Below are 25,258 nucleotides of genomic sequence, written 5' to 3' on the forward strand. Positions count from 1 at the left end.
CATGAAAATCTCACTCTTTCATAATATGGGACCTTTAAACAATTTCCATGCTGTCAGCTTCTAAAAGTGGAATACTGGAAAGTCACTTATGTTGTACGTAGGCAACGCATGTTGTCATACCAGACCTATTCATTATCACTCAATGGAAAACCACTCTCTCTCTCCAGTCGGTGGCATTCTGATATGTCCCACGGTCCTTGAACGTAGCATCACACCCTAATTTTTCCCGAACATCCGGGACCTTGCGGAGCTAACCGCTGTGTGGAGACCAGAGGGAGCGGTGGAAAGCGGTGCAAAGGACTGATGACAGCTGTCAGTGTGGACAAAAACACCACCAATCTATGAAGACAAGCCCAATGGCTCTCCGCTAAAAACCTCCAGGAGAAAAGGGACAACACCTTGGCGGTACCGCGGGGTTATTTAAAGGTAAGGTTGTGTATGTGTTGGGCAGTTGGACGTTGGAGGATCAGTGTCCTGTCTGAGGTTAGCATCACCGGCTAGCCAGAGCTAACTCCCCAGCTAGCTGTTCGTCGGTGCTGAGGGGGTCAAAGCTGTGGAAAGGACATGCGTGGATATTCCTCGTTTTTGTAAAGCTTCAATGGAAGTGGAGGAAGAGTCTTAAAGGGTAAAGACAGCTAACTTTTTAATGGGAACCTCGGGAATGCTAGTTAACGTTAGCTTCATAGTGAGCTGGCTAACCTTAAGTCAACGTTAGTAGAATGATCCAGCTAACGCTAACAGGGCTGGTGTAACTAAAGCTCAGATGGTAACTCTCCCTTTCTCTCATGGACATGAGGAGTGTAATATTAGCTTTGTTAGTGGTTGGAATAACGTTAATGTTTCAGTAAGTTATCTCAAGTTGAAGCTGATAGTAATGTATCATCCTGTTGTAAATTGACCAAGGGTTATTATAGTTCTGAAGCTGCTAAACACGACTGCACAATGGGTGTATGACTGCAAAATGATGTCTGAAACGTTTACTTATTTTATTCTTTTATCGTTATTTTTAGGTATTTTTAATACTTATTTATTCTATCCTTTTTGAGAGGAAACAATATTTCGTTTCCTTCTGTGTATGCAAATATTCAGTGAAATGACAATAAAGTGAATCTTGAATTGAGTTTCTGAGGTGGTCAGCCTGGTAACATTTAAATTGTGGACGTCTTCAATGAGTGCTCATGCTTCGCTTGGGTCCTCTGACTCAGCTGGGTCCTAAACTAGGCGTTTTCCCCCCCTTGTCTGTCTTTACCAGCCAGCTACAGAGAGCTCTGTTGTGTCTACGTGATCAGATAACTTTGACATTGTCAGGCTGTCCCATCATCAAATAAATCATCATGTTGACGATGAGGAATACTACTATACTGTACCAGCTAATGCAAGCCATATCAGTGAACAATCATGGATTCAGATCAGTTTCAAAAGTAAAGCTTAATATCCTCATTCCCTCTGTAGACCTCATTAGCTGTTGTGTTCAAATGCTGATATCTAAGGCTGCAGTGATCCTGCATGCCACCTTAAAGGTCCCATATTGTAAAAAAGTGAGATTTTCATTTTTTTTTATTATAAAGCAGGCTTAAGTCCTATATAAATACTGTGAAAGTATCGAAACGCTCAATCCACAGGGAAATACACACATGTGCCCGTATTCAGAAACTCTGTATTTGAAACTAGCTGTCAAGATTTCTGTCTATTTGTGAGGTCACAAACATACAACATTTAGACCCTTTACACAGTTTTAAATGTAAACATTCTAAATGTGTCCCAGTTTATTCCCGGTTGCAGTGTATGTGAATGTCATCAGCTAACAGGAAGTACACATGGACCCAAGCTGTTGACTAGCAACGCAATTCTATTGCAATTCCGTCAAAATGCGCTAAAACGGAGCGTTTCAGACAGAGGGTAAATACAGGCATATTCAGACCGACAGTATGAGGAAAATAAAGTTTTTTTTGAACATTACAGCATGTCAACATGTTCTAGTAGAAACACAAAATACAAGTATGAACCTGAAAATTAGCATGATATGGGACCTTTAAGGCTGATTCATGTCAGCTACAACTGTTTATCCAAGCCATTGTACTGTAGGTGCCAAACATGAGTGACAAGAAGAGATGGGGAGTGTATGGGTTGCTTAGTGAGATTAGAGTGCTTAAACCATACACAATGAAATTGACTGCACTAGGGAAGACCTTAAGTATTTTGAAAGGTGTAACTTATCCCCATCTGTTGCTGCTGTTTCCTGCCCATTTGCACAATTGTACGTTTGTTGTTGTATGTTTTGTAACAGTGCAGAGTGTTTTGCCGACTGTATGTTTTTAATGTTTGAATTTCATGTCATGTTTGAATTTATCTTTTATGTACTAGAGAAGCCAAAGACAAATTTCGACTAAGGTGGACAATAAAGTCAAAGTAAATTTAGTTTGAAACTGGATAATGCACATGTTATTCTAATACTTGGCTTTGTTTACAGGCCATTGAGTGTCTTTTGTGTCTGCTTTTCCCCTGTAGGTATTTACATACAGTTCTGTGTATTTTTTGGCCTGACACATCATCATCGGTGGAGCTACAGTTGCAGCGGCAACATGGGGACTCAAGGCACTGGTAGAAAGCGGGCCCCTCTGAAAGACCGGTTCTCAGCAGAGGATGAGGCTTTGAGTAGCATTGCCCGGGAAGTAAGTTCAAACTCCATCACATACACACTGTCTTTCCATTTTGGGGCAAAGTGGAATTGATCTGAGCTATATTCTCCCTACATTGCTACATTCACCAATTGCTTAATCGATACTAATATTATTTTATCCAGCTCAAATTGTCTTGTTTATCCTCATCCAGATAATGGGCTCTTAAAGCATAGGTAGAATATTGATTTGCCAGTCTCCGATGTTGTTAATTTGTGCAGCAGCACCATCACATTTTAAAATAAAGGGAATACGAATAGACTGTTGAAACCATTATCAGCACTCATGATTGGCTGACACTGCACTGTGGCTGAAAGAGAGACACTTTAATCTAAAACCTACTGTATATGGAATGTATTGCCAAAGCTTGGAAACTTTAATGTATATGTAGGCTCTTTTCAGTTGCATCTATAGTCCATGTTGTATCGTTACCATTACCTAAACCAAAAAATGATTACATGTTTTTGTGTTTTTGCCAATATTTGCAGAAACCACTGTTTGTTCTTGAGCATGTCCAGGTAATTTGTTTTTCTAAAGATTGCGGAAATTATTCAACTATACTTGTATCTTTCAAACATTAGTGGATCTTGATGATTTTTTAATGTTTTTTTGAAAACCAAAATATTCAGTACAACCGAAAATATATTGAGACTACTAACAAAAGGAGCAGAAATGTGTTAAATTGATTTTACAGATGGAGTAAACACAAGCAGTTCTGATGATAATCAAGTTAACTTTGAATAACTCTGCAGTTTAATAGGAATTGTTTTAAGGACTTGTTGCTTTTGACAACAGCTCTTGATAGATTTCTTGAATATTGGGAGCAGATTCAGATTTAAATGCAACCTGGTAGACAATGTGTCATGTGTTAGGCTTGCTTACTTTTTCCATTCTCCATTCAACACCCAGGTGTTTAGTCAACCTGAGACAGAAACGTGTATTTATTACACAATACATAATGTGTGATTTGAAACATGGTGGTCAATGTTGTGTCAGCAAATGGGCCCCTGAAGCATATACTTTAATGTGGATATTCAGGTTCTGCTGGTTAATATGTGTTTCAGCCCAAATGAGTGGAGACAGCTGGTTTGGACCACAGAGAGATTGACTTGACTTGTAGTGTTTTCGTTTGGGGGGGAAAACACGGGTAGAGGAGTGAAGCTGCCTTGCCTGTAACGACATGCCCTGGGATTATTCCATTTTGTTCCACTGCAGGGCTGCCATTCCTTTGTCTTTTTTCAGAGTGAGGTGGCCAACAACATGAAATGCAAAGATCAGTTTTCGGAGTTTAATGTCTTTTATGCGTGGCAGACATAGGTGAAAAGACACATTATCTGCAGATTTTCTTTGAAGATTTCTGGTCAAGTCAAATGATTTCTTTCTTTTACAGTTAAAATTGTAACACTGGATGAATCGGCTTTTCTTAAATATTTGCCTTGGCCTGTTTTACGTATGCTTCATCTGTGCAGTGCCTCATTCTTGGGCACTAAGCACAAGGCTCCATTTGCTCTCTTTATAGTCATGCAGGCCGATCATAGAAACATGAGTCATCTGACCCTCCCAGTCAGGTTTTGAATCTGAAACTCTTTGTGGAGCAAAGCAGAGATTAGATCAACTGTGCAGGGGGCTCAAGGGGTCAGTGTCTAACTTGTTGCACATCGCCACCCTCCCAAACAAATCTTCAAAACACTGCAGCTTCTGCCTTGTGTTGTCTGTGCCTGGTTAAGAAAAGTTACAGCTTGCCTGCCTGTGTTTGGCACCGATCACTGCTGAGGATGACAGTGAATTTGAGCCTACACCCTCACCAGCCCAGTTCTGAGGCCTCTTACATTACTGGGCAGTCAGTCCTTTTGAATACCAGCAGCTTGCTTAGAAATCTGACAGTTGTCAAATGTTAGAATTAGATGATCATCTCATACCCGTTGTCCCTCAGATTAGGATCTAAGGGAGCTAATGGTACTTGAATAAAACAATCATTGACTTTCTTCAGTGTACAGAGGGTGTGTGTTTCTGTGGAAGCTATAGTTCATAGTTCATATGATTTCATTTGTGATATCAACAAGTCATTATTGCAGTTGAAAGTGTCACACTTTCTTTTTCCGTGAACAGTTAAGAGACTGCTAAGCTGCAGAGAACAAAGCAAATATTAAAGTGTCTGTCAACAACTGATGGACAAAGACGGGCCGTTTTATCGGACTTCATACCCTGATAACGTAAGCTTTTTGACATTAGTTGTGTTTTATTTTACTTTTAAATTGTCATGTTTTTGTCATATTAGGAGCAAGCAATCAACATTTTCAAGGACTAGTCTGATGTAATTTAATGTTGCAAGAGAGACCCAAAGGTTAGTCATTTACATAACAGAGCAGTGTAGTGTACCTACAGTGACTGTACAGGCCTATTTTTTAAAGCTGACTATCAAGGTATCTAAACAAATCTATCAGTTTTTAAAATCTGTTTTATACTTCGTTTTGACTTACTTCATGCTGTCTTGGCTTTTTGGTGATAATAATAACGTGAATTGTTGAGTTGACTTGGCAATAAGCAGTGCATTTGTCGTTTACACTGCCAGGGATTATTGCTAGATAAAATTCTGCAATTCGTTTTTATCGAGGATGTTAGAGGTACAGTGTGTAGGATTTGGCGGCATCTAGTGGTATGAAGACTCTGTGAAGAGGACTCGCTCCCTATGTAGATATGAAGGGCTCATTCTAAGATAACAAAAACACAACGATTCTTAGTTTGAGGTGATTAAACACTAATGAAATCATGGTTATGATGAATGTTATATTCAATTTCTGCTAAGAGATCCCCTGAAACTGGCCCTTTTAAAGTATTCCGTTTACATATCGGCATCTTCCATTTACATAATCTCTACAAATTTCTTTCTTTTCTTTTCATTTGCAGATTATTGAGATCATAAATGCAGCAATATTATACCCCAATTACTAGTTATTTTATTTTATTTTATTATTTGTTGGACACTGCACGTGCAAGTTTTAATATTGGAGTATTGTTTTGATTATTTTCATTATTGATTAATCTGTGATCTGTTAATCTGTAATCTGATTATTTATTTGATTGTGTTAATTTGTCATAATTTCCCAGAGCCCAGATGTCCTCAAGTTGCTTTTTTTCTGAACCAGCAATCCAAAACCCCAAAATATTATTTTTTTAATATAATTTACAGTGATATAAAACCAGAAAAGTAGTAAATCTCTACATTTCATTGGCTTTAACCTAACTGGGGTAGCGCTTAATTATCATAATCTCATTATACACAATTCAGTGTTGAGAGTTCGCCAGGTGATCTCATGGTGGATTTCTGGACTCCTATTGCCCAGAGTGCTGGAGGTGTGTATGATGATGAACTTGTGCTACTCAGGTTACCCTCCCAGCCCCATGATATGGCTGTCAGAGAGCTGGGGCCGGATGGGCCAGGCTATAGATAGGACAGAGACAGAGAGCTCAGCTGTGCTGCTGTGCAGAGCAGGTCATACTGTCAGACAGCTCAACAGGTGCAGAGGAAGGGCCAGCCGTCTCTTTTGCTGTCTCATTTGCTCTCTCTTCATACTCTCACAACTTTACTTCCTTTTTCACCTTGTACAAAGTTTCAATGTGTGACCATCAGTTCGATTCCAAAATCAGACAGAGCAGCCATAGAAAATGGTTACAAAAATGTCCCACATTGCATGTACGTTTGCAAAACAGTATTTAACCATAAGTTTTCTTTTGGTTTTCGTGCAGTTTTGAAAAACAAATAACTACATAGTACACTTATTCACACACAAAATTAATCGGTAACACTTTATAATAACCATCATTTATAAATGGTAAACTACTAGTCATACTAGTTAAACTTAGTTAATAGTTATTTTACTGTTAACAAACAATGAAATGATAATTAATGTTTACTAATTATTAATAATGCTATGATTATATAAAATAATGTTATTTTAACAGTTTATTGTTGCACACATTATAACATTTTATATACTGTATATATATATGTATATATATATACATATATATACAGTATATAAGTATTTGTTAATGATTATGAAATTATTTTATAAACCCTTTAAGAAATCATCTGTAAAACATCTGCAAATATTACATAGATAGATGGACCATACTTTTTTAATGGTTAATAATTGGTTTGTAAACCATCCATAAACTTAATTTGGATGGCTGTTATAAAGTTGCAATTGATGATTATAGCACCTTGTTAAATGGTTAATAAATATTTTGTAAAGCATATATAAACATTATTTAGACAGAGAGTTAATACTTTGTCAATAGTTAATAATTGGTTTCTGGTCCATCTATCTATGCAATGTTTATAGATGTTTTACAAACGATTTCTTAAAGGTTTACAAATCATTTGGTATTCACTAACAAATACTTAATATAGTATTTAAAATATTATGTGTGCAACAATAAACTGTTAATAAATAGTTTACTATTGTAATCAGAATGTAATTGTTATCGTCTCCTACCAGCTATGATACAATATAGGCTATTTATTTCATATTACACAAACTAATGATAAAATAATAGAAATGATAGCATCACTAATTATTAGAAAACATTATGAATCATAATTTAATTGTTTGTTAACAGTAAATTAACTAAGTTTAATCAACTATCAATTTACCATGAAATTTAGGATTTGTGTATTGGCTATTAAAAATGCACATTTTTATGTAATGGGCTTTACTGTATCTCACTCATCACCCCAACTTTGCTCAGACTATCATTCTGGGTTATGTTTTTCACTCACTGCCTATCCTGGGAAGATAAATGAAGGTATCTTATCACTGTAAAACAACATATTATACTTCATTAAAACTATGGTCTGGCCAAATGGATACAGATCACTTCCTCCTATTGTTGAGACGTAAGCTTCAGCCTCAATTGTCTTTCTGTTTTTAAAATGTTTTTGGCAATAATTAGGTTTAGGTTTGACATTTTCTTTTACCCAACACTAGGTGTATAGGCAAAAAGAACCTGAATGTGGGTGGTTTTGGGTGGTTCAGCATTATTATAAAACATTGTTTGTTCACTGCAGGCTAGTATTGAAACAGGAATAGCCTATGCCCACAGGCCTTCTATTCTGGCAGTGCAGATAAGAAATTGCTGGAATGCTGACAGTGTTTGCCTGCAGCGAGATACTGTACACACCACACGCTGTATTTATGGACTGTCATTTAGTTAGAGATAAAGGGCTAGGCTCCATGAGCAAGTGTGCCATTCTTTGTTGGTGGGATGTTCAGTTTCAGAGCATGTACGGAATGTGATTGGTATTATGGACGTAATGGAAGGATAGTCTACATAGTCACCTGTGTGACTCCTCAGTACTGTGTAGGGCTCGCCTGAATTAACTCCTTCTGCTGTAAAATAAGCTCCTTTTCATATTCTGACTCGGTTGGGGGCAAATTGTGTGACAACTCTTCTCACTTTTCCCCCCAGAGGAGAGTTTGTCAGCCTCAGTTTGGCTTTGGCTTAGACTTGTTTGTGCTTCTTAAGATTCAGCGAGTCGCCTACTTGTTTACCGACTGAGCACAACCACACTATTGTGACTCACTTTGTTTTCCCTTGATCCTGTACTTCTCTGTCAGTTTGTTTGTGCACTATTGGTATTTTCCCCATGAGGTCTTTAAATCAGCCCTCCTGAAACTGATGGTTAGCACATGCTGTTGGTGATGAGGCATCCCAAGCACTCCCTTTGGACAGGACTACAAAGCTGGGATTCACGGAAGAAACTGGTCAGCAAAGGGCACACCGTACAGTATGAACTCTGTTGAGAATTTATGCTGGACAGTGTCCATATTATAGCCCGACCGATAGTGGATTTAGTAGGCTGATAACGATATTTTAGAGAGTAGAAAATTGGGTAATGATATATCAGCCGATATTAATATCTTTATATCTTTATAAACAAACATTTTTGATAATGAACCCCCTGAATCCATATCAAGATATGCACAGAGTTGAACATTTTACAGTGCAAAAATAAAACTTGTCAGTGCTCTCTGGTGGATAAACTATGACTAACTGTTTCTAAATTTCCTCAGATATATCTTTGGCATTTCTGTTCTGATGTTTCTTGTAACTTATTAACAGAAATATATAGAGATACCTGTACAATTGTGGTTATAATGGTCAACCTGGCCAATGTAACTGCATTATTCCTAGTGTGAGATTACCATCAAGTCTCTTTGTGTGGTCTGTTGTTTTGAATATTCAGTTGTTTTTGGAAAATAATTTAAAAGGCAGTGTTACTTATTGCAAGTAAATACATGCTCTCAGTAGAAACGGTATTATAAACTTGACAAATTATACTGATGCTACACATAGCTGTCCTCTAAACTAGATTGTTTATCTGAGAAAACTTTTTACATTTTTTAATTTGATTTATTTAATACATCTAAACAATAAACTACAGTGTTGTAATTATGCAGCGCTACCATAAGGTCAACCTCATCATCAAAAGATTGGTTAATTAGTTTCCAGCTGGGGAAAGAAGCTGGGCTCTCATGGGGCTTGACAACCACACTGAAGCCGCGGTGAAGAAATTAAATCAACCCATGTGTACATCTCTTTTCTCTCACAGGAAACTGATGACTTGAGTATCCAAATATACTCATGTAAATTCTTCTGTGTGATTGTTTGTTGAGTGAAGCTATTCCCCTCCTTGTGTTTATTCCTTGCACTCGTTGGGCGTGTCCTAAAGTCACCTTTTACGAGTTTCCAGTCATGGCTAACAAGTGTGTTCATGTTGTGTCTCACAGGCGGAGGCGAGGCTTGCAGCGAAGAGGGCGGCTCGAGCGGAGGCCAGGGATATTCGAATGAGGGAACTTGAACGCCAGCAAAAAGAGGTATATAAGAAAGTGGACCTTAAGGGCAAAGATGCAGCGTCACCATTATTCAACCCATCAAGCAAGCTAGTGTAATGCCCCATCAACTGTATATTGAACATGGAAATTGGCCTTGTTTTCTCCTCTATTCATTTTTCATTTGTTGTTTTTACATGGACAGTGGCTACATTAACTGACTCCGTGTTGGCAAGCTGCTCATCTGCCTCCATAGTCACAGGTGCAGAGGAGCTGTTTGGCTTTATGCCTTGAAAGACATTTTTAGTTTAATCTGACAGTTCATACACGAATCTATACCCACAGAAAGAAAAATGAAAGTGCTGCATGTCCACAGATAAAACCAAAAGTTCTATTCCTGATGTGAATGTCACCCAGTTTTTGCATTTCAGCAGTTTTAAGTGAAGTATGATTGTATGTTTTTCCTGGCACTTCTCCCTCTGTCTAGCGTTCTTACCACTCATCCAGCAGTAGCAACAGAAAATGGGGTCAGATCCACCAGTGGATGGTAGGCGAGCGCGAGAAAGTGTTGCAGCTTCTCACTCCACTAACACAGCCTGTTGTGTGGGATTGAGCCCCAGTGAAGCCTGACCATTTAGCTACACTTGACTCCAAGACTACACTGTGCCTCACTGTGGAAATATGCCTCAGCAGTGTATTTGCTTTGGAGACACCGTAATCTGTGGCTGTGTGTATTCGTAGAGCAAGCATTGGCCTTTGACTTTATTTAGGGTGGGTGAGTCTGCATGCAAGAAGGTGGTTTGGACGTTCAGTGCTGCTCCTCAAACTTCAGAAAGGATTGATGCTTGTTGATGAACAACTTTTGCATGGAATTAATCTCTTTGTGTTGGTGTGTCAACGCATTAAAGAGAAGCAAAGATTTTCATTGTGTGCCGTTATGTTGCCTTTTCAAAAGAACAAATGAGACCAAAGTGTGCGATATATAAGCTGTTTTTGTGTATCATTAATCTTGCTGCCATGCTTAAAGAGGATAACATTTGCAAATGTTTATGACATCCATTTGGTTCTAAACATGATGACAGAAGTTGTTTAGCATGGTTTTGGCTTTGCATAGCAACTGTTGAGCGTTGAAGTGACCTTATTCACCCCTGTGATTGAGCCTCCCTACTTTCACTCTATAATCTTTCCCAACTTTCCTTCCTCACTCCAGGCTGACTCAGACAAAGCCAGAGGCTCTAGTAGTAGTATATCCAGCAGCCGTCCTCGCCGGGTCTGTATCTCCCCCACACACTTCCTCTTTGTCTGCCTGTATTTCCTTTCTTCTTTCTCCTTTAATCCTGCAGTTAATCTCTCATCACCCATGTTCCTCTCTGTCTGCTTTTCTGCTGTGACTCCATGTTTCCACATCAACAGGGGCTGGATGATGATGTCATGTCAGTCCGCAGCTACAGGGTGCGTAATACATAATAAATCCCTGCCAGTTTGTATTAAGACTGCGCTCACATAGTGGCACACAGATGTGTGAAAGCCATTGTTCTTGTTGGGAAAGCACTTGTTTAATTAATGCCTTTGGGTGAAATACTGTTATTTGGTAGTAGTATTCATCTCTGTCATATAGTAGCTTAAAATAGATGGCGAAGTGAAGATTTCTTCTAATGTTTGCTTTTGTGTGTTTTTTATTTGAAGTCAACCTCATCATCAGCATTGCGTGACTTGGGGTCTAAGAGTCGATCCAGTTCCCATAGAAAAGATTTGTTGGTGCGTCGTGTGTGCATGTGTGTGAGATCATAATGTGTATTCGTGTGGTTTTGGCAACTGATTGAATACCTAGATTCTCAGCATGTAAAGTTCAGGTCTGGCTAACTTTATGGTGCGAAGCAGAATTCACTTAGATTCCAAAGGATCTGCTCAGAAGCAACCGACTGTTTTCAGATTTTGTTTCCACATTCTTTCAGTCTGTCTCATCTACTTCTGCTTTAATTATACCCTTTTCATATAGGAGATTCACATATGACAGATTAGGTTATACCTGGAAGGTAACATAGCATTGAGGCTAAGGTTTACGCTAGACTTTTTTTTTTGACGGCCAATATGGCGGTCAATTTTCCAGAATTCCAACCATATAGAACAACTACCGGACATATGTTTTAAATAGCCATATAATAACCTACATTTCACATAACTTGAAAATAAGTTAAATGAAGGAGCGGTCTAAAAAATAAAATAACAGGCTGGTCGGTCCCATTTCCACGTTGGTCAAATTCAAAATAGTGTTGTGTGGCTCAGAGGGCTGTAGCCTACAGAATAGTTTGAAGCTAAACTCATAATGTTGACATTCACATTATTATTAATACCTTACCGAAACATTGCATGCAGTCCACCTTCTCTTCCCCTCTCTGTCTCAGTCAAGCACACACATACTCACAGAGAGCGCAGCACTGCGCTCCTTGTCTCTGTAATTGTCTCAGTCCAAAGTCCAAAAGTCAAAATTTATTGAAGAAGCATAGATGTAATCATTATTTATATAATTATTGTAGTGGCTTGGTCCGAGTCACTTTGTTTGTTTCTTTCGTATTTACACAGTCAGCTGGCTTTGTATGAAGACCAGCTTTTTTCCCCCAGCACACACACAGAACAAACACCTTGAGGAGATAGTCGCTGAATCTGACAAAAGTGTATTGGATTAGAAGCACAGCGGAGCGGAGGAATTTCAACTTTTGTGAAATATAAGTTTATATTTAAGTTGTCTTGGCAACATATCTTACAATATTAGTCTATTTAATATGCTATTAATTAATTCATTTCATTTATTTGGCATATTTCCTAATGGACATTTAATCAGCCGGACAATTACACGTGATGCCAGCTAACGTAAACTCTGATGCGACTGCTGGAGATATCTGTTTCACTTTCTTTTCCACATTGAATTTGACCCTGTATCGTTCTTGAATGTGTTGATGAGCGATTCTGATGGACTGATACTAAAGTTTGATTTAGAATTTTCAGCTTTAAAGTGCTGGAAATTTGTACTTTGACAAGACTTTTGGTGCAGTTATCAGCTAGAATCTGTTGAAATATACCATCAAAAACTCAAAGCCGTTTTCAACAGGATTACATAAGGAGCGTCTGCATTTGTACTTGGTACCTTAAGGCTGACTGTTTTCAACATCATATTAAGAACATCACACAACCATCATAATAGGCAGAGTGCCACTGGCAAATGTTTTGTTCCTTCACTGTTGCCTTGGCAGGGTGATAGATTGTTTGCTTGATCCATTGATGCGTTGGATTACTTGTTGCCTGTTGAACAACTAACCTAGTGTTGGTGACACACGTGAAATGTATGCTTCTGCCAGTGCACACCTAACCGCAACCTAAAAGTTTCTCAGTTGTTTGATCTTCTTCTGATCATAATTCTTGTGACTCCTGTTCTTTCTTCAGTCTGATGGCCTCACCTCTAGCTCCACCCTCAAGACTTCCCGCTCCACTGTATGTACCTAAGTGATGATCATCTGTTTATCACTGCTTCTGTGCTTTTCCTCTCGCCCCTTTGTCTCATTTTTGCTTTTCTTTTTTAAAATATTTTTTTTCTGGGCTGAGCAGAGTTCTGTGTACAATGACCTGCATGGCCATAAAAGGGCTTCGTCCAGCTCCTCGAAGAAGGACCTGCTGGTTAGTGTACTCCTTCAGTGTTTAGTGTGTCTCTTCTGCAGCCTCAAGCATGGAGGCAGTGTAGACTAATGATAGTGGCTTGCGGTGGTTGATAAACTTTATCACTGATAAGATTGACTATTCATTGCGTTGTGAAGCGTCACGCAGATGCTGACCAAGCCGTGTTGAATGTGTCTGAAATAGATATTAGTCTGACACTTGAGTATCAAATTTGTTATGTCGGTGTTTGTTTGAGGTCACGTTCTGTTGCTACCCTTCCAGACTGGACTTTACCACGATCAAAGGAACTACACCAGCCTAACGAAGACCAAACCAACGCCTCCTCCCTCCACTTCCACCTATCAGCCTCGGGTTGGTCCCCCTGCCAGTGCTGTCCAACTTTAAGCCCTTTTATATGCAGACTGATGTGGTTAAAGGAGACTAATAGTGACACCAGAGCCAGTTGAAGCCGTATATTCCTATCTGCATGGTTTACTTTATTGGACATTTATATGCCTAACAAACTTGTTATATAACTGCAATAAGAGATATTGTTTGTGTCATAAAATCATCAAAGCAAAGAAAGAAACATAGTTTTGTAGCTAGTGTAGCTCCCCACTGTAAAATAGTTCTTGTGATCGTTTGAATTTATGTAGATTACTTGGTGACAGACAAAAGGTGGAGCTCCTCCACCAGTATTAAAACAGTCGACAGGGACAGTGTCACCTGACCTCACTACTCCTCAACACGTTTCGCCCTAAATGTTACAGGGTCAGCAAAACATCCATCCTGTTTCCACTTTCTGCAGCTCTTTAGTCTCACTCCTCCACACATTCCTGCTACAGCTTTCCTCTGTCCTCTAAACTGACATTTCCCTGCTCCCCTCCTCTCTGACAGGCCACCACTTCCTCATCCTCCACCATTGGCACGGGGCTGCCTCGCAGCTACAGCATGGTCAGTTTCTGTCCACTTGATTGGCTATCATCTCTCTGCATGCCTCTAGTTACCTTCAGAAGTAGACAATCCCCCTCTCTTGTGGCCACATAGATCTGATAGGATGCCCAGGGTGGTTGGGACCACTTATATTTAGCTCCTGGACACTCTTGGCCAGAGATATGAGCTTCAGTTAGATAAGGTAGAGGTTTGCGAGAAGCCAGCGCTTTTTGTTTTATGGCCCAGACACACCAAGCCGACATCGAAGAACTAGAGGCGCTGAAGGCAGACTGTTGCGTTGCCTCATGTCGCCTTTGTCTTGGCCGACAAGTTGCATTTGAACACACTGCAAAGACTACAGCCGTCAGCCAGTTACCGCGTACATTCTGCGCCTGCGTGAGAGGAAATAAGTCTCCACACCAGCAGGCAGCTGTAGTCTGTATTTGTTGTTCAAAAAGGGAAACTGGAAGACCGATGACTGCAGATATACAAGCCGTTGTTATGATACGTACATGAAACAAAGCAGCGTTTGCCGACCATTTTCACACCACTCTCAATCACCGCTTAGCTTCATTCCATGTCGTTGTGAAAATATCTGTGTATTGGAATGATCAGATGAGATGAAGATGAAAAATGAGAAGAACCTTCTGTGTTTGCCCTCTTGACTTTACTCGTTGGCTTGCTTTCCTCACTTTTGTTTCTCTTTTCGTGCACTGATTTGCTTAAGTTGAACAGCCAATCAGAGTGATTCCTCTCACTGACAGGGTCCGCCGCCGATTCAACATGCTGAATTGGCAGAAAAGCCTCCGACACGGGAGACGACGGTGCGGGACAAACCGCAAATCTAGGCTGACACACGCTCACCGACCGTCGGCTTGGTGTCTCAGGGCCTTTAGAGTACTGAAACAAATGGCCTACTTGATGTTGGAGATACGGAGTGTTTCTGTTTATTGCATGGCCCAGAGAAAGTCAGTCTACTCAACCTACTTAGCTAGTGCGTCAAAGATTGATGCTCCCTCTTGTGTTTTGCTGAGCCCTGCATTGTCTCCCACGTGTGCCCTCAGGCCTCTATTTGTGACGACACCGCTCCTTACGGCTCGGGGTACAGTTCAAAAGCTGTAAGTCTTCTGAATGTTTGTCGAACAGCGTTAGAGCAATCTCACCACCAAGGCAGCTAACTGTTGTGCATGTGGACTGACATCTGCGTTCATGTTGATCCCCTGTCGTCCTCCTCCCATCCGCAGCCCTCTGAATACAGCTGGTACTCCTCTGGAGCCAGCTCCACCCGCAGCAGCCCTGTGGTGAGCACCTTAAAACCACCGCCACCCTGCATGATGTCAGCTAACACCACACACAGATGCCCCCTATTACCAGGCTTCCCCTCACCCCTGTCAGCACCAGGGACAATGTTGATCACCCATACCAAACTAGCTACAGTTTGCTTTAGGGAACAGCATCGTTGATTTACATTAAAGTGTGTGAATTGAGGATTTCTTCTGCAGTGCTGTGCAGGCTAAGATGTTGTAGCAAGGTTGTCTTACCTAACTTGGCTCCAGTTGGTGCATTTGACATAATGATCCTAATTGCATGATTTGGCATTACGTATAGAGTCTTTAGAGTAATCCAATAATCTGTTTAATACAGAGACTGCTACTGGATGTCTATGGATTGCTGTTTGAACAAGTGTGTGCCAGAGAAAGCCTTGGGCATGCAGCCATCCTACATTACTTTGGCGCGTCATCCTATGCGTGTGTGTTTATACGTATGTGTGTATTCCTCTCAGTCTTCTTCAGATGATGACACTGTCAGCAGCGTGTCCCAGGACCGCTTCAGCAGAGGCCGCAGGGACAGTGTGGTGAGCTGTAGGGACTGGGCTGCACTAAATCTAGACTGATGCTGTTCTATCACAGTAGTTGATGATCTAATAATCAAAGCTTTTCAACTGTTTCTTTTATTGTATCGTTCTGCGTAAGATCAGCTCAATACCTACATACATTTTTAATGCCTTGACCTTGAACAGTGATCCCCTCTAGTTGTATATGTCATTGCTTTCCTTCTGTCCCTTTCCTCTCTGATGGTTTTTACTCTTTGGCCCTCTGTTATTCTGTATTTCTCTGCCTCTATCCTCTTCATCCCTTGTGTGTTGTAAGCAGTCCTCTGACTTCTCGGACATTAGCGAGTCGGCTGCTGATTATTTCAGCCGCACCAGCCGAAGAGGCAGTATTGTGTCTGACCTCGATGATTTGAGCATTCCAGATCTGGACGCTGTAAGTGCCTAAGCTAAGTTCACAACAGTGGGCTGGCGAGTGCAGTGCAACCCCAATGATGCATGATTAAAAATAACCTTTGGTTTTCAAAACTCATCCCACAGTGTGTTTTTATCGACTTTAAATAAGTTAAGTGGTATAAGTTCAGCTGAAGTTGATGTGACTGCAACGCTGCAGTGTGCAGCAGCATGGATTTAGAAAATTGTCTTTATGGAGTGGTGTGATTCACTCACTGTTATAATTGCTTGTTTGGTTTTCAACTGTTTATGATCTGTGAACATGCAGCACTTATCCCAGACTCATAACTCCTTGACTAACTCCCTGATTTACAGATGAGGAAACAGCTCCAAGCATGACAACACAGGAGGGGTGTTCTCAAAATAGTCTTTATCTCTTTTTATTATATTTCTTCTCTTTCTTTCAGCTGGATGAAAAATGTGACAAGCAGTATACAGATTTTAGTCGGGTGAGTGCACCATTGTTTTGCATTTTACTTTATTCATTCAAAATCTTCACCAATCACCAAATAGGCACTGCAATAGTCAGTGAGTTTAATCTCACACTGAACAATTAATTGATTTCTATGCCACATTAGGCAGCTACCATGTAACCACAACACATCAACAAAGCAGCATCATGTGACTTTTATACACACAGCCTGTGGGGATTATGAGCTCGTTTGTCAGGTTTATAAAATTCACTTCAGCACATGGCAGTGACAATACCCCCCCCAGGAGGATTTGAATTGGGCAGGATCACTTAAGAGCCCTGTGGTATCAGATGATGGTGTTGAATGACATGTCCGAGTTGTGTTGCATTGTGCTGCTTGTGCTTTTCTGACGGCAGTTTTGTGGTACTTTTTGTTTTCAGCCATCTTCCCGCTGTGCCACCCCAGGCCTCTCGGCAGCCACGTTGGCATCGCTTGGTGGCACCTCGTCACGACGGGGCAGCGCAGACACGGGTAGCGCCTATGACCCCGACACCAGTCTGAGTGAACTTAGGGTAAGATTTACAATACACACAGTGTCACCCTGCTATACATGTGACTGAATAAACTGATGAAAAATGTTAGCATATGAGTAAAATTATACTTGTTTTAGCTCCAGATGTTCATCATCTCATTATCATACAGCTCAAATGCTAATCCACATGTTCTGTGTCTGAGCAATTTATGTATACATCTGTTCCTTCTGCATATGAATCTCCTACAGCATTTCTTCTGTTGTGCTCTCCTTGCTGTTCTAAGTGTCTGCTTTAACCATTTTTCTTTATGGATGTGACATGTGTCCTGTGAAGCTGTTCCTTATATCTGGGTGTGCTGGTCATTTGTATGCCAGCTGGATTGTTTTTGACTTGGCAGCACGGGTGCTTTGTTATCTCTCCTTGATACTCCCCAACCCTCTCTGATGCCCCACTTCAACCCCAACCATTCCTTCCATCTGCTTTACAGGATATCTATGAACTAAAGGACCAGATTCAGGATGTAGAAGGGCGGTACATGCAAGGGCTTAAAGAGCTGAAGGTAGAGGGGCTTGAGCTCACAGCATGCCTTCTCTTGTTCTCTGGGAGCAGTATGGCGTCACTAACCTCCCTGCCTTCCCCACTCATACTCCTCTGTGCCCCCTCCTGTAGCTCCTAACACCACAGCCGTGTCTTTGCGTGCTCCCAGTGTGAATTGTGTAATGATCCTTCTTTTGCATGATCTTCCCTCACTTCCTGTTTTGATCCAACTCGCTGGTTGTGGCCTGAAATGACGACACTCCCACAATTCAGCTGGGTTCAAAGTTGTAAGAGGACGAGTTAAAATGCTCCACCTGCTGACAGATAACAGTCATGCTTTCAATTTTGAGGCTCTTCTTCCACCCAGGCTTTCATTGCCACAGTGTTGGATGGCCGTCTGGCTGGCAGTCACTTTCAGCGGCTTAACGTTCTCTTAGAAAGGACACTGTATGTTTTATTTATAAGAGTAGTATACTAACAAACTTGACTCCTGTCTTGTTCTTTGTAGAGTTTGATACAGCTGATGCACTTTAGCTAGATTACTTTTCCTCATCTTGTTTCCTGGTTGTTCACTTGTAGTTCTCTCTTTCAGATCCCCTTTTCACACCATTGCCTTGTTTCACTCCTGAAAGTGATTCAACGTATTATAATTATTGCGTGATCAATGTCACCACTTGCACCACCCATATTTGTCACAAATGACCTTTTTAAAATGGAAAAATACCACAAAAGGTGGTACAGAATTAGGCCTTTACTTATCTTACATTTAGAAATAAGAAACGATGTTTGTAGTATGTTTGGCCAATGTGTGTTTAAAACTAATACTACCTGGTGCATGTAGATGAGCCGTGCTTTCTGTTTACTAACATGCTACCACCCTTATCAGGAGTCACTTGCAGAGGTGGAGGAAAAGTATAAGAAAGCCATGGTATCGAACGCACAGCTGGACAACGACAAAGGCAACTTCATCTATCAAGTGGACACACTAAAGGACGTCATAGAGGAGATGGAGGAACAAATGGCTGAGATGAAGAGGGAGCTGGAAGACAAGTCAAAGGTGAAGTTTATTATCATGTTAAACCACCCTTCAGAAATCAAGTTTATGTAGGTAAAGTTACAAAATATTAATTTCAACGGGTTGTGGCTGAAATGTTCTATCTATGGTTTCAGGAACTAGAAAGACAGAAGCACACATGTACAGTCTTGCAACATAAACAAGAAGAACTGAAAGAGGGAATTCGCCAGAGAGATGAGCTTATAGAGGTAAGGCTGTCCTTTCATTAGAAAAACAAACTGTTTCTGCCAGCGTGACCACATCAGACTGTTATTCTGTCAACACCTTGAAAGGTGTTAGTGCCTCTGTGCAGGCTGCAGAAGAGGCTCTGTTCTGCAGGAACTTGATAAGGATTGATTGGCACTGGCCCGCCTCTAGGTCCTCTCTGTCCCTTCTGACATTTAGCTCTGTTTCATTGTCCTATCTGACTCTGAACATTCATTCCTTTCTCAGCATTATCTCCTCAAATTAGTCTCTTCTCACCCTGTTTCACCTGTTCTTATCTCTCATTTTTGTATCTGTATGGGTTTATGTGCATTTTCACTCCTTTTTGTCTTTGTTCCATTCAATTTTTCCTATTCTGCTCTTTATCCTGTACTGTGTCATCTTGTTACTGCTCCAACGCCGCTCCAGGAGAGCCAGCGAATGCAGACTAAGTTAGATGCCCTCACCAGAGAGGTGTTTGACCTGCAGGAAACGATAAACTGGAAGGACAAAAAGATTGGGGTAGGAGGTCCCATAGGGGTGCTCTGACAGAACATGGGAGGCAATAGATGGTTGTGCTTTTCAGCCTTTTCGACATAGTGTCCATCCACCTCTTTTGCCTCTCATGCCGTCTCTGCATGATGGAGACCCTTAAGGCATTAGCACATACCTGGACACATTCACAGTTTGGAATTTTGCATGTCAAAATAACCGGGTTTTCAGTTTGGATCCCGTAAGCTCAGCTAACAATGCAAGTGCATTGGCACTGTAATAAAGCCTGCTGCAGACAGCCTTTGATATAAAAATAGTTTTATTAGGATTGTCATGTAAACTTAAAAAAAAGAAATGTGATCTATATATTCTAGCATGACATGCATGTTCCACCTGTGGATCAGTTAATTTGTTAGGTCATGAAGTCGGTAGGTAGTTTTCCCAAAGTGCAAAGTCGAAAAGATTGACCTCCTTACAAACTCTGTATCTTCAGTCCCTGTTCTCTACCACAACTCTCAACTTCCTCATCTGTGTGTATTGTTTGTGTCTATTTCCTTGTTGTTGGCTTGATGTGCAGAGTCAGGGCATGTTTGTGCATGGAAGATATCTTGCTGTAGCACGTGGTGATGCATGTTTGTCCACAGTCAATCCAACTTCTCCTCTGCCTCTTCTCCTCTCTTGTCTTTTTTTCTCGTCTGTGTGGCCAGGCCCTAGAGAGGCAGAAAGAATACTTTGATTGCATTAGGAATGAGAGAGACGAGCTCAGAGATGAGCTTGCTGACATCAAGGGGAAAGCCAAAGCAGGAGAGGTAGGTCTTCCTGAAGTCCCACCAGAAAAAACAAGATTAGGAGGAATGAGTTGCTGACCCAAACCACTTTTTATACTTTGCGTTTTGGTTGGAACTAAGCCAGTTAATGCTATCAAACCTGCTATTGTGTTGCACTTTTTACTTCTGCCTCTTTGTTTTTCTTTCCATTTTCTTTTCTTGATAACTTTTGCACTACTTGCTGGTTTTCCATAACTCATTTGCTACATGTTGATCTGTACTTGACCATGAGTACAGTGTACTATTTCAAATTACTGGTAAAGAGCTGTTGGCCGTATAACAACAGATTCAGAATGCTTTTCTGAAAATGAGACTTATAATATAACTAAAATAATTTTACAAAGTCATTTCAATCAGACAAATCCTGACACACATCCTGCTTTAGATTTGGACATCGGGTCTTTAGTTTGGGCCTTCAGGCTTTGGTTAATGTAACTTTAGGCCCCCAGTGTTAAGCTACATGCTGCATATATATACAGTACATGTGTGTCAGAGACACTCATTTATGGCTACATTTTAATAGAGATGTTTGTTGTAGCCAATATGATAACAGATAATATTACTTGTTTGTAATTAGGCTCAGTAGCGATAGTTTTTAGCTCATTCATAACGATACACTATCGGCATAGCAAGCACCGTACGGCTGTGGGTTAAGAGGAGACGGGGAGTTGACTGCAAGCAGCGTTGTCCTGCAAGATCATGTTCTGCTTGGTCAACAGAGGGATTGCTTGAGTGGTCTCCCTTACAGGCGGATTCTCGAGTATTTTACTAGAGTCGAGTAAAATATAAACCTCAAGTCTGTTTCAGTCTCTCTGCTGTGGCCTCTCTGATCCAAAGTCCTCTGTGTGTGTGGAGCTCATCCCCGCCCTCAGGCAAACAGTGTCAGGCACAGAGAGCAGCGAGGCAGAGAGGCAAAAATCACCACTCGGATCCGGGGTTCGAGTCGAGTGACGTCCCTGAGCACATTATCGGATGTTATTGTTGACTGAAATTCAATTACCGAAACAATAATAATAACTCTCTTGCTTATGGGCCAATAATATATCGGCCACCGATACTGTATATCGTGCATCCCTACATTTTGACATCCACAGACCGCTGACTGTTCAGTATGTCATACAGATCATTGTCATTCACAATGGCCTTTACTTTTTCAAGATTTTTGTTTTCCATCCATTCATAGCGGCCAATTGTTGGTCTGTGTGGTCACTCATTGGTGGTGAGGGTTGTGCTACATAAAAAAGTGACATCAGTGCACAGTACCCTCGTTACTGTGAAGTTTTTGCCAACAGAGAGAGTGGAGCCAGTCCTCAGTAACGTGTGTTCTCTCATCACAGACACATGGGCTGGTCATCATCCCAGACGGCACACCCAATGGAGATGTCAACCATGAGCCTCTGTCCTCAGGGATAACTGTGGTCTCCCAGGAGGCCGCCCAGGTGCTGGAGTCTGCAGGAGAGGGCCCGCTGGGTGAGTCAGGGATATTACTTCTGTCCACATGAACTGTTCACATGGATGCTAAATAAACTGAGCTGATGAGGTGTGTATTCACAAAGCTTGTAATAAGAACTAGAATTACTGCTTCGCGGTTGCATGCCTCCGCCAACCAGTCAAGTTGCAGTTCACATCCATGTCTGTCCAAAATGTCATCACTTCATTATTTTATCCTATAAGATCATTTGTGTGATATTGTCATAATTAGCATATGAATTATTTAGTTATAGCTAATACGTGTTTTGTGAGGTCATAGTGACCTTGACCTTTCACCACCAAAATTTAATCAGCTCATCCTTGAGTCCAAGTGGACATTTGTGCCAAATTTGAGTAAAGGCATTCCTTAGATATCACGTGAATGGGACGCAAGTGAGGTCACGGTAACCTTAACCACCAAAATGTGATCAGTTCTTTACTTGAGTCCAAGTGGACGGATGTACTTACGGACATCCCGAAAACGTAATGGTATAAAAACAGCTGACAGTCACATTTCAGTGTATTTTTAGCATGCCAACCTGCTGAACACATTCCAGTTTGTCCAGTCAGCATCTTCTGCTATGTTACAGTAAATGGTATCAGCTTAATGTATTTTCCATTTGTGTTGTAGATGTGAGGCTACGAAAGTTGGCGGAAGAGAAAGATGAACTGTTGGCTCAGATCAGGAAGCTGAAGAATCAGCTGGAGGAGGAGAGACAGAAACACTCAAAAATGGACAGTGCATACACAGACGGGGAGAGGATGGAGAACGGTACAGACCTACACGTTATTGAGATGCAGAGTAAGTTGGCCTTGTAATTATTTATCAGCACACATCTTTTGAACACTTGTTGTATTTTCAAACTCACTGGTTTGTGTTTTTCTCTCTGTAGGAGATGCCAACAGACAGATTAGTGAATACAAATTCAAGCTTTCTAAGGCAGAACAGGAAATGGGTACAATGGAACAAAATGTAAGTAAAAAAGAAATGTCTTGTCAAACTGAATAATAGTTCACAATATATTATAGAAACACGATATGAAAAAGTTGTATTCTTTTGTGTCCGTTTCCCAGATTAACAGACTTGAAGGGCAAGTGTCAAGGTACAAGTCATCAGCAGACAACTCGGAGAAAGTAGAAGACGAACTAAAAGCAGAAAAACGGAAACTTCAAAGAGAGGTAAAGACCCAGATTTCAATTTGTAATATGAAACAGGAAATGAATGAAAGGCTGAATGTAACTCCTCCCCTCTGTTCCCCCACAGCTGCGCACAGCTCTAGATAAGAACGAGGAGATGGAGATGACCAACAACCACCTAGTAAAGCGCCTTGAGAAGATGAAGGCCAACAGGAACGCCCTTCTGTCACAGCAGTGAGGCAAGGCAGCGTCACCACAGAAGCCCTTAAACTCGCACCTCAGACCTCTGACTGCCATATTGCGTCTGGAGCACATTTCCATTTTTAGCTGTAACACTTTAAGATTTGTAGCTAACCAAAAACACTTACAAAACGTGTAGCACAGGCAACAAACTGGACTGTGTCTTTTTTCTTTTTTTTTTAAACGGAAGCGTTGGTTTTGTCCGGCAGCGTTTTTGGAGGACTGACTCAGAAACTTAACTAATAAAACTATAAAGTTACTGGGAGATGAATCTGAGGAAATTTCTCTAGTCACTGCTTAATTTTTCAGAGCTATGTACTACATCATGTTATCCATTAGATTTTATCTCTCTGGCTGGGTGCTTGGCTGTACTTTGTTTTGTTTTTTTGTTTGTTTTGTTTTTGATAAGTTGCATGAATGAGTAATAATGATGCTTTTAAACTATTCAACCCTCACGGCTGCTCCGGCCTCGCACCTTCCCAGCTTCCCCTCACACAGTGAAGTGCCTTTTCACACTAGGAGACTGGGAGTCCGTACCGCTCAATGAAACAATAATCGTTTTAACAGGTACAGAAAGATGTATTTAAAAAGGTGCAGTCATTATTTGAAAATGTGTAGAACCAACTGTGTCTGCTGCGGTTTCATTGAATTTTTTTCAAATATTTAAAAGATTTCTTGAAAATAAATGTGTAATTTACAGAACTGTGTATACTATCTGAATCTGTTCTTTTCATGATGCAGTTTAGCTTTTTTTGCTATTATTATGCCTCTACGCCGGCGACAGCCGTGGACAGATGCAATATGTTTTCGGGTTGTTCGTACGTCCGGCCCATTCCCGTGAAAGCGATATTTCAGGAACGCCTGGAGTGAATTTCTTCAGGTACAAACATCCACTTGGACTCGAGGATGAACTGATTACGGTACGTGTCCACAGGCTCCGTGCTTTCCACGCTCCCCATTCATTGTCTATGCAAGAAGCCGCGCAATGCATTCCGGTAGCGTGGCGTCGCGATTCGAGAGACTAGGCGTCACGACGCCCGCTCCTTATTTGCGTGAAGTTGAAGTCCTGGCTACTTTATGTAAATCACGGGCGTCCGACGCGACTCGCCGCCTCTCGAAACTCCCGATAATCTTTTAAACTAAACGTTGTCGAGCCAAAATAAAGACAGATTCAGCAACTGCATGGGTTATTTCTCGCCTCAAATGTTTTCAGAAACACATTTCAGTGAACTATTTACGTGAAATAAGAGAAGAAAGTTTCCAAACGAGCCTCCATACTGGTTCCGGTTTGAAAGCTGGGAGCAGCAGCCAACAGCGGGAAAGCGTTCGTCCAATCAGGAGCCGAGTGCCTTGTTTCTAGGGACAGCCCACCAAGCGTCCAATGTTGGGAAGCGTCGCGTCCCCTCGCGATAAAAAACGCCCCTGTGGACACGTACCATTAGAGTTTGGTAGTCAAAGGTCAAGGTCACTGTGACCTTTTTGCCATAACTCAAGAATTCATACGCTGATTAAGACAATTTTACACAATTGTCTAATAAGATAAAGTGATAATAATTTTGGACAGACATGGATGTAAACTGCAACTTGTCTGGTTGGCGGAGGCATACAACCGTGACGCGGTAATTTAGTTTTCGAATCAGTGTCGTTATTGTCATTTGTAGTCTGGGTTTACTAAATACAATACTTAATGTGCGTTAGAGTATTAAATCTCACTTGTTTGGTTGCAGTTTTGAGTCAGTGTAGATAAAGACAAGGCCTTTTGAATTCAGCGTTTGCTTTTTAATTTTCAACACAACTGTTTGGTTTTAGTTATAGTTTGATTATGTGACTGGAATAAAGATAGATGCAGTTACTACAACATAAGTCATGGAAATAGCTTTGCAGGTTTCCTTCAGTTACTCATTCAATTTTCCAGGCTTATAGGTTTTACAAACTTGTAATTGTCCATGAAGGTATTTGGAAACATTAG

The 25,258-nt window shown here is 40.9% G+C and overlaps 1 protein-coding gene across 19 annotated transcripts; it reads left to right on the plus strand.

The window, feature by feature from the left end:
- Positions 1–229: 229 nt before the first annotated feature.
- lrrfip2 (leucine rich repeat (in FLII) interacting protein 2) lies at positions 230–23,996 on the plus strand. Of its 19 annotated transcripts, XM_074646719.1 has the most exons (27): positions 230–426; positions 2,509–2,672; positions 9,473–9,559; positions 10,002–10,061; positions 10,725–10,784; positions 10,928–10,966; positions 11,201–11,272; positions 12,956–13,003; positions 13,118–13,186; positions 13,448–13,537; positions 14,063–14,119; positions 15,163–15,216; positions 15,343–15,399; positions 15,882–15,953; positions 16,252–16,365; positions 16,790–16,831; positions 17,236–17,367; positions 17,816–17,887; positions 18,752–18,922; positions 19,036–19,128; positions 19,553–19,645; positions 20,323–20,424; positions 21,780–21,912; positions 22,544–22,714; positions 22,806–22,885; positions 22,987–23,091; positions 23,177–23,996. In XM_074646719.1, the coding sequence occupies exons 2-27, from the start codon at positions 2,583–2,585 to the stop codon at positions 23,285–23,287; spliced, it is 2,274 nt and encodes a 757-aa protein (XP_074502820.1). In that variant the 5' UTR covers positions 230–426; positions 2,509–2,582; the 3' UTR covers positions 23,288–23,996. The 19 variants fall into 19 exon arrangements, with proteins under 19 accessions (XP_074502820.1, XP_074502825.1, XP_074502824.1 ...); XM_074646724.1 differs by lacking the exon at positions 19,553–19,645; XM_074646723.1 differs by lacking the exon at positions 17,816–17,887.
- The last annotated feature ends 1,262 nt before the right edge of the window (positions 23,997–25,258 follow it).

The sequence above is a fragment of the Sebastes fasciatus genome, chromosome 9 (assembly GCF_043250625.1).
Source record: "Sebastes fasciatus isolate fSebFas1 chromosome 9, fSebFas1.pri, whole genome shotgun sequence".
Taxonomy (NCBI): domain Eukaryota; kingdom Metazoa; phylum Chordata; class Actinopteri; order Perciformes; family Sebastidae; genus Sebastes; species Sebastes fasciatus.

What these genes read in the sequence shown, in the direction of transcription:
- lrrfip2 (XM_074646719.1), top strand. Translation starts at nt 2,583, where the DNA reads ATGGGGACTCAAGGCACTGGTAGAAAGCGGGCCCCTCTGAAAGACCGG. An exon ending in TTGAACGCCAGCAAAAAGAG is followed by an intron (nt 9,560 to 10,001) that starts GTATATAAGAAA and finishes CCCTCTGTCTAG; the next exon opens with CGTTCTTACCACTCATCCAG. An exon ending in CCTCGAAGAAGGACCTGCTG is followed by an intron (nt 13,187 to 13,447) that starts GTTAGTGTACTC and finishes CTACCCTTCCAG; the next exon opens with ACTGGACTTTACCACGATCA.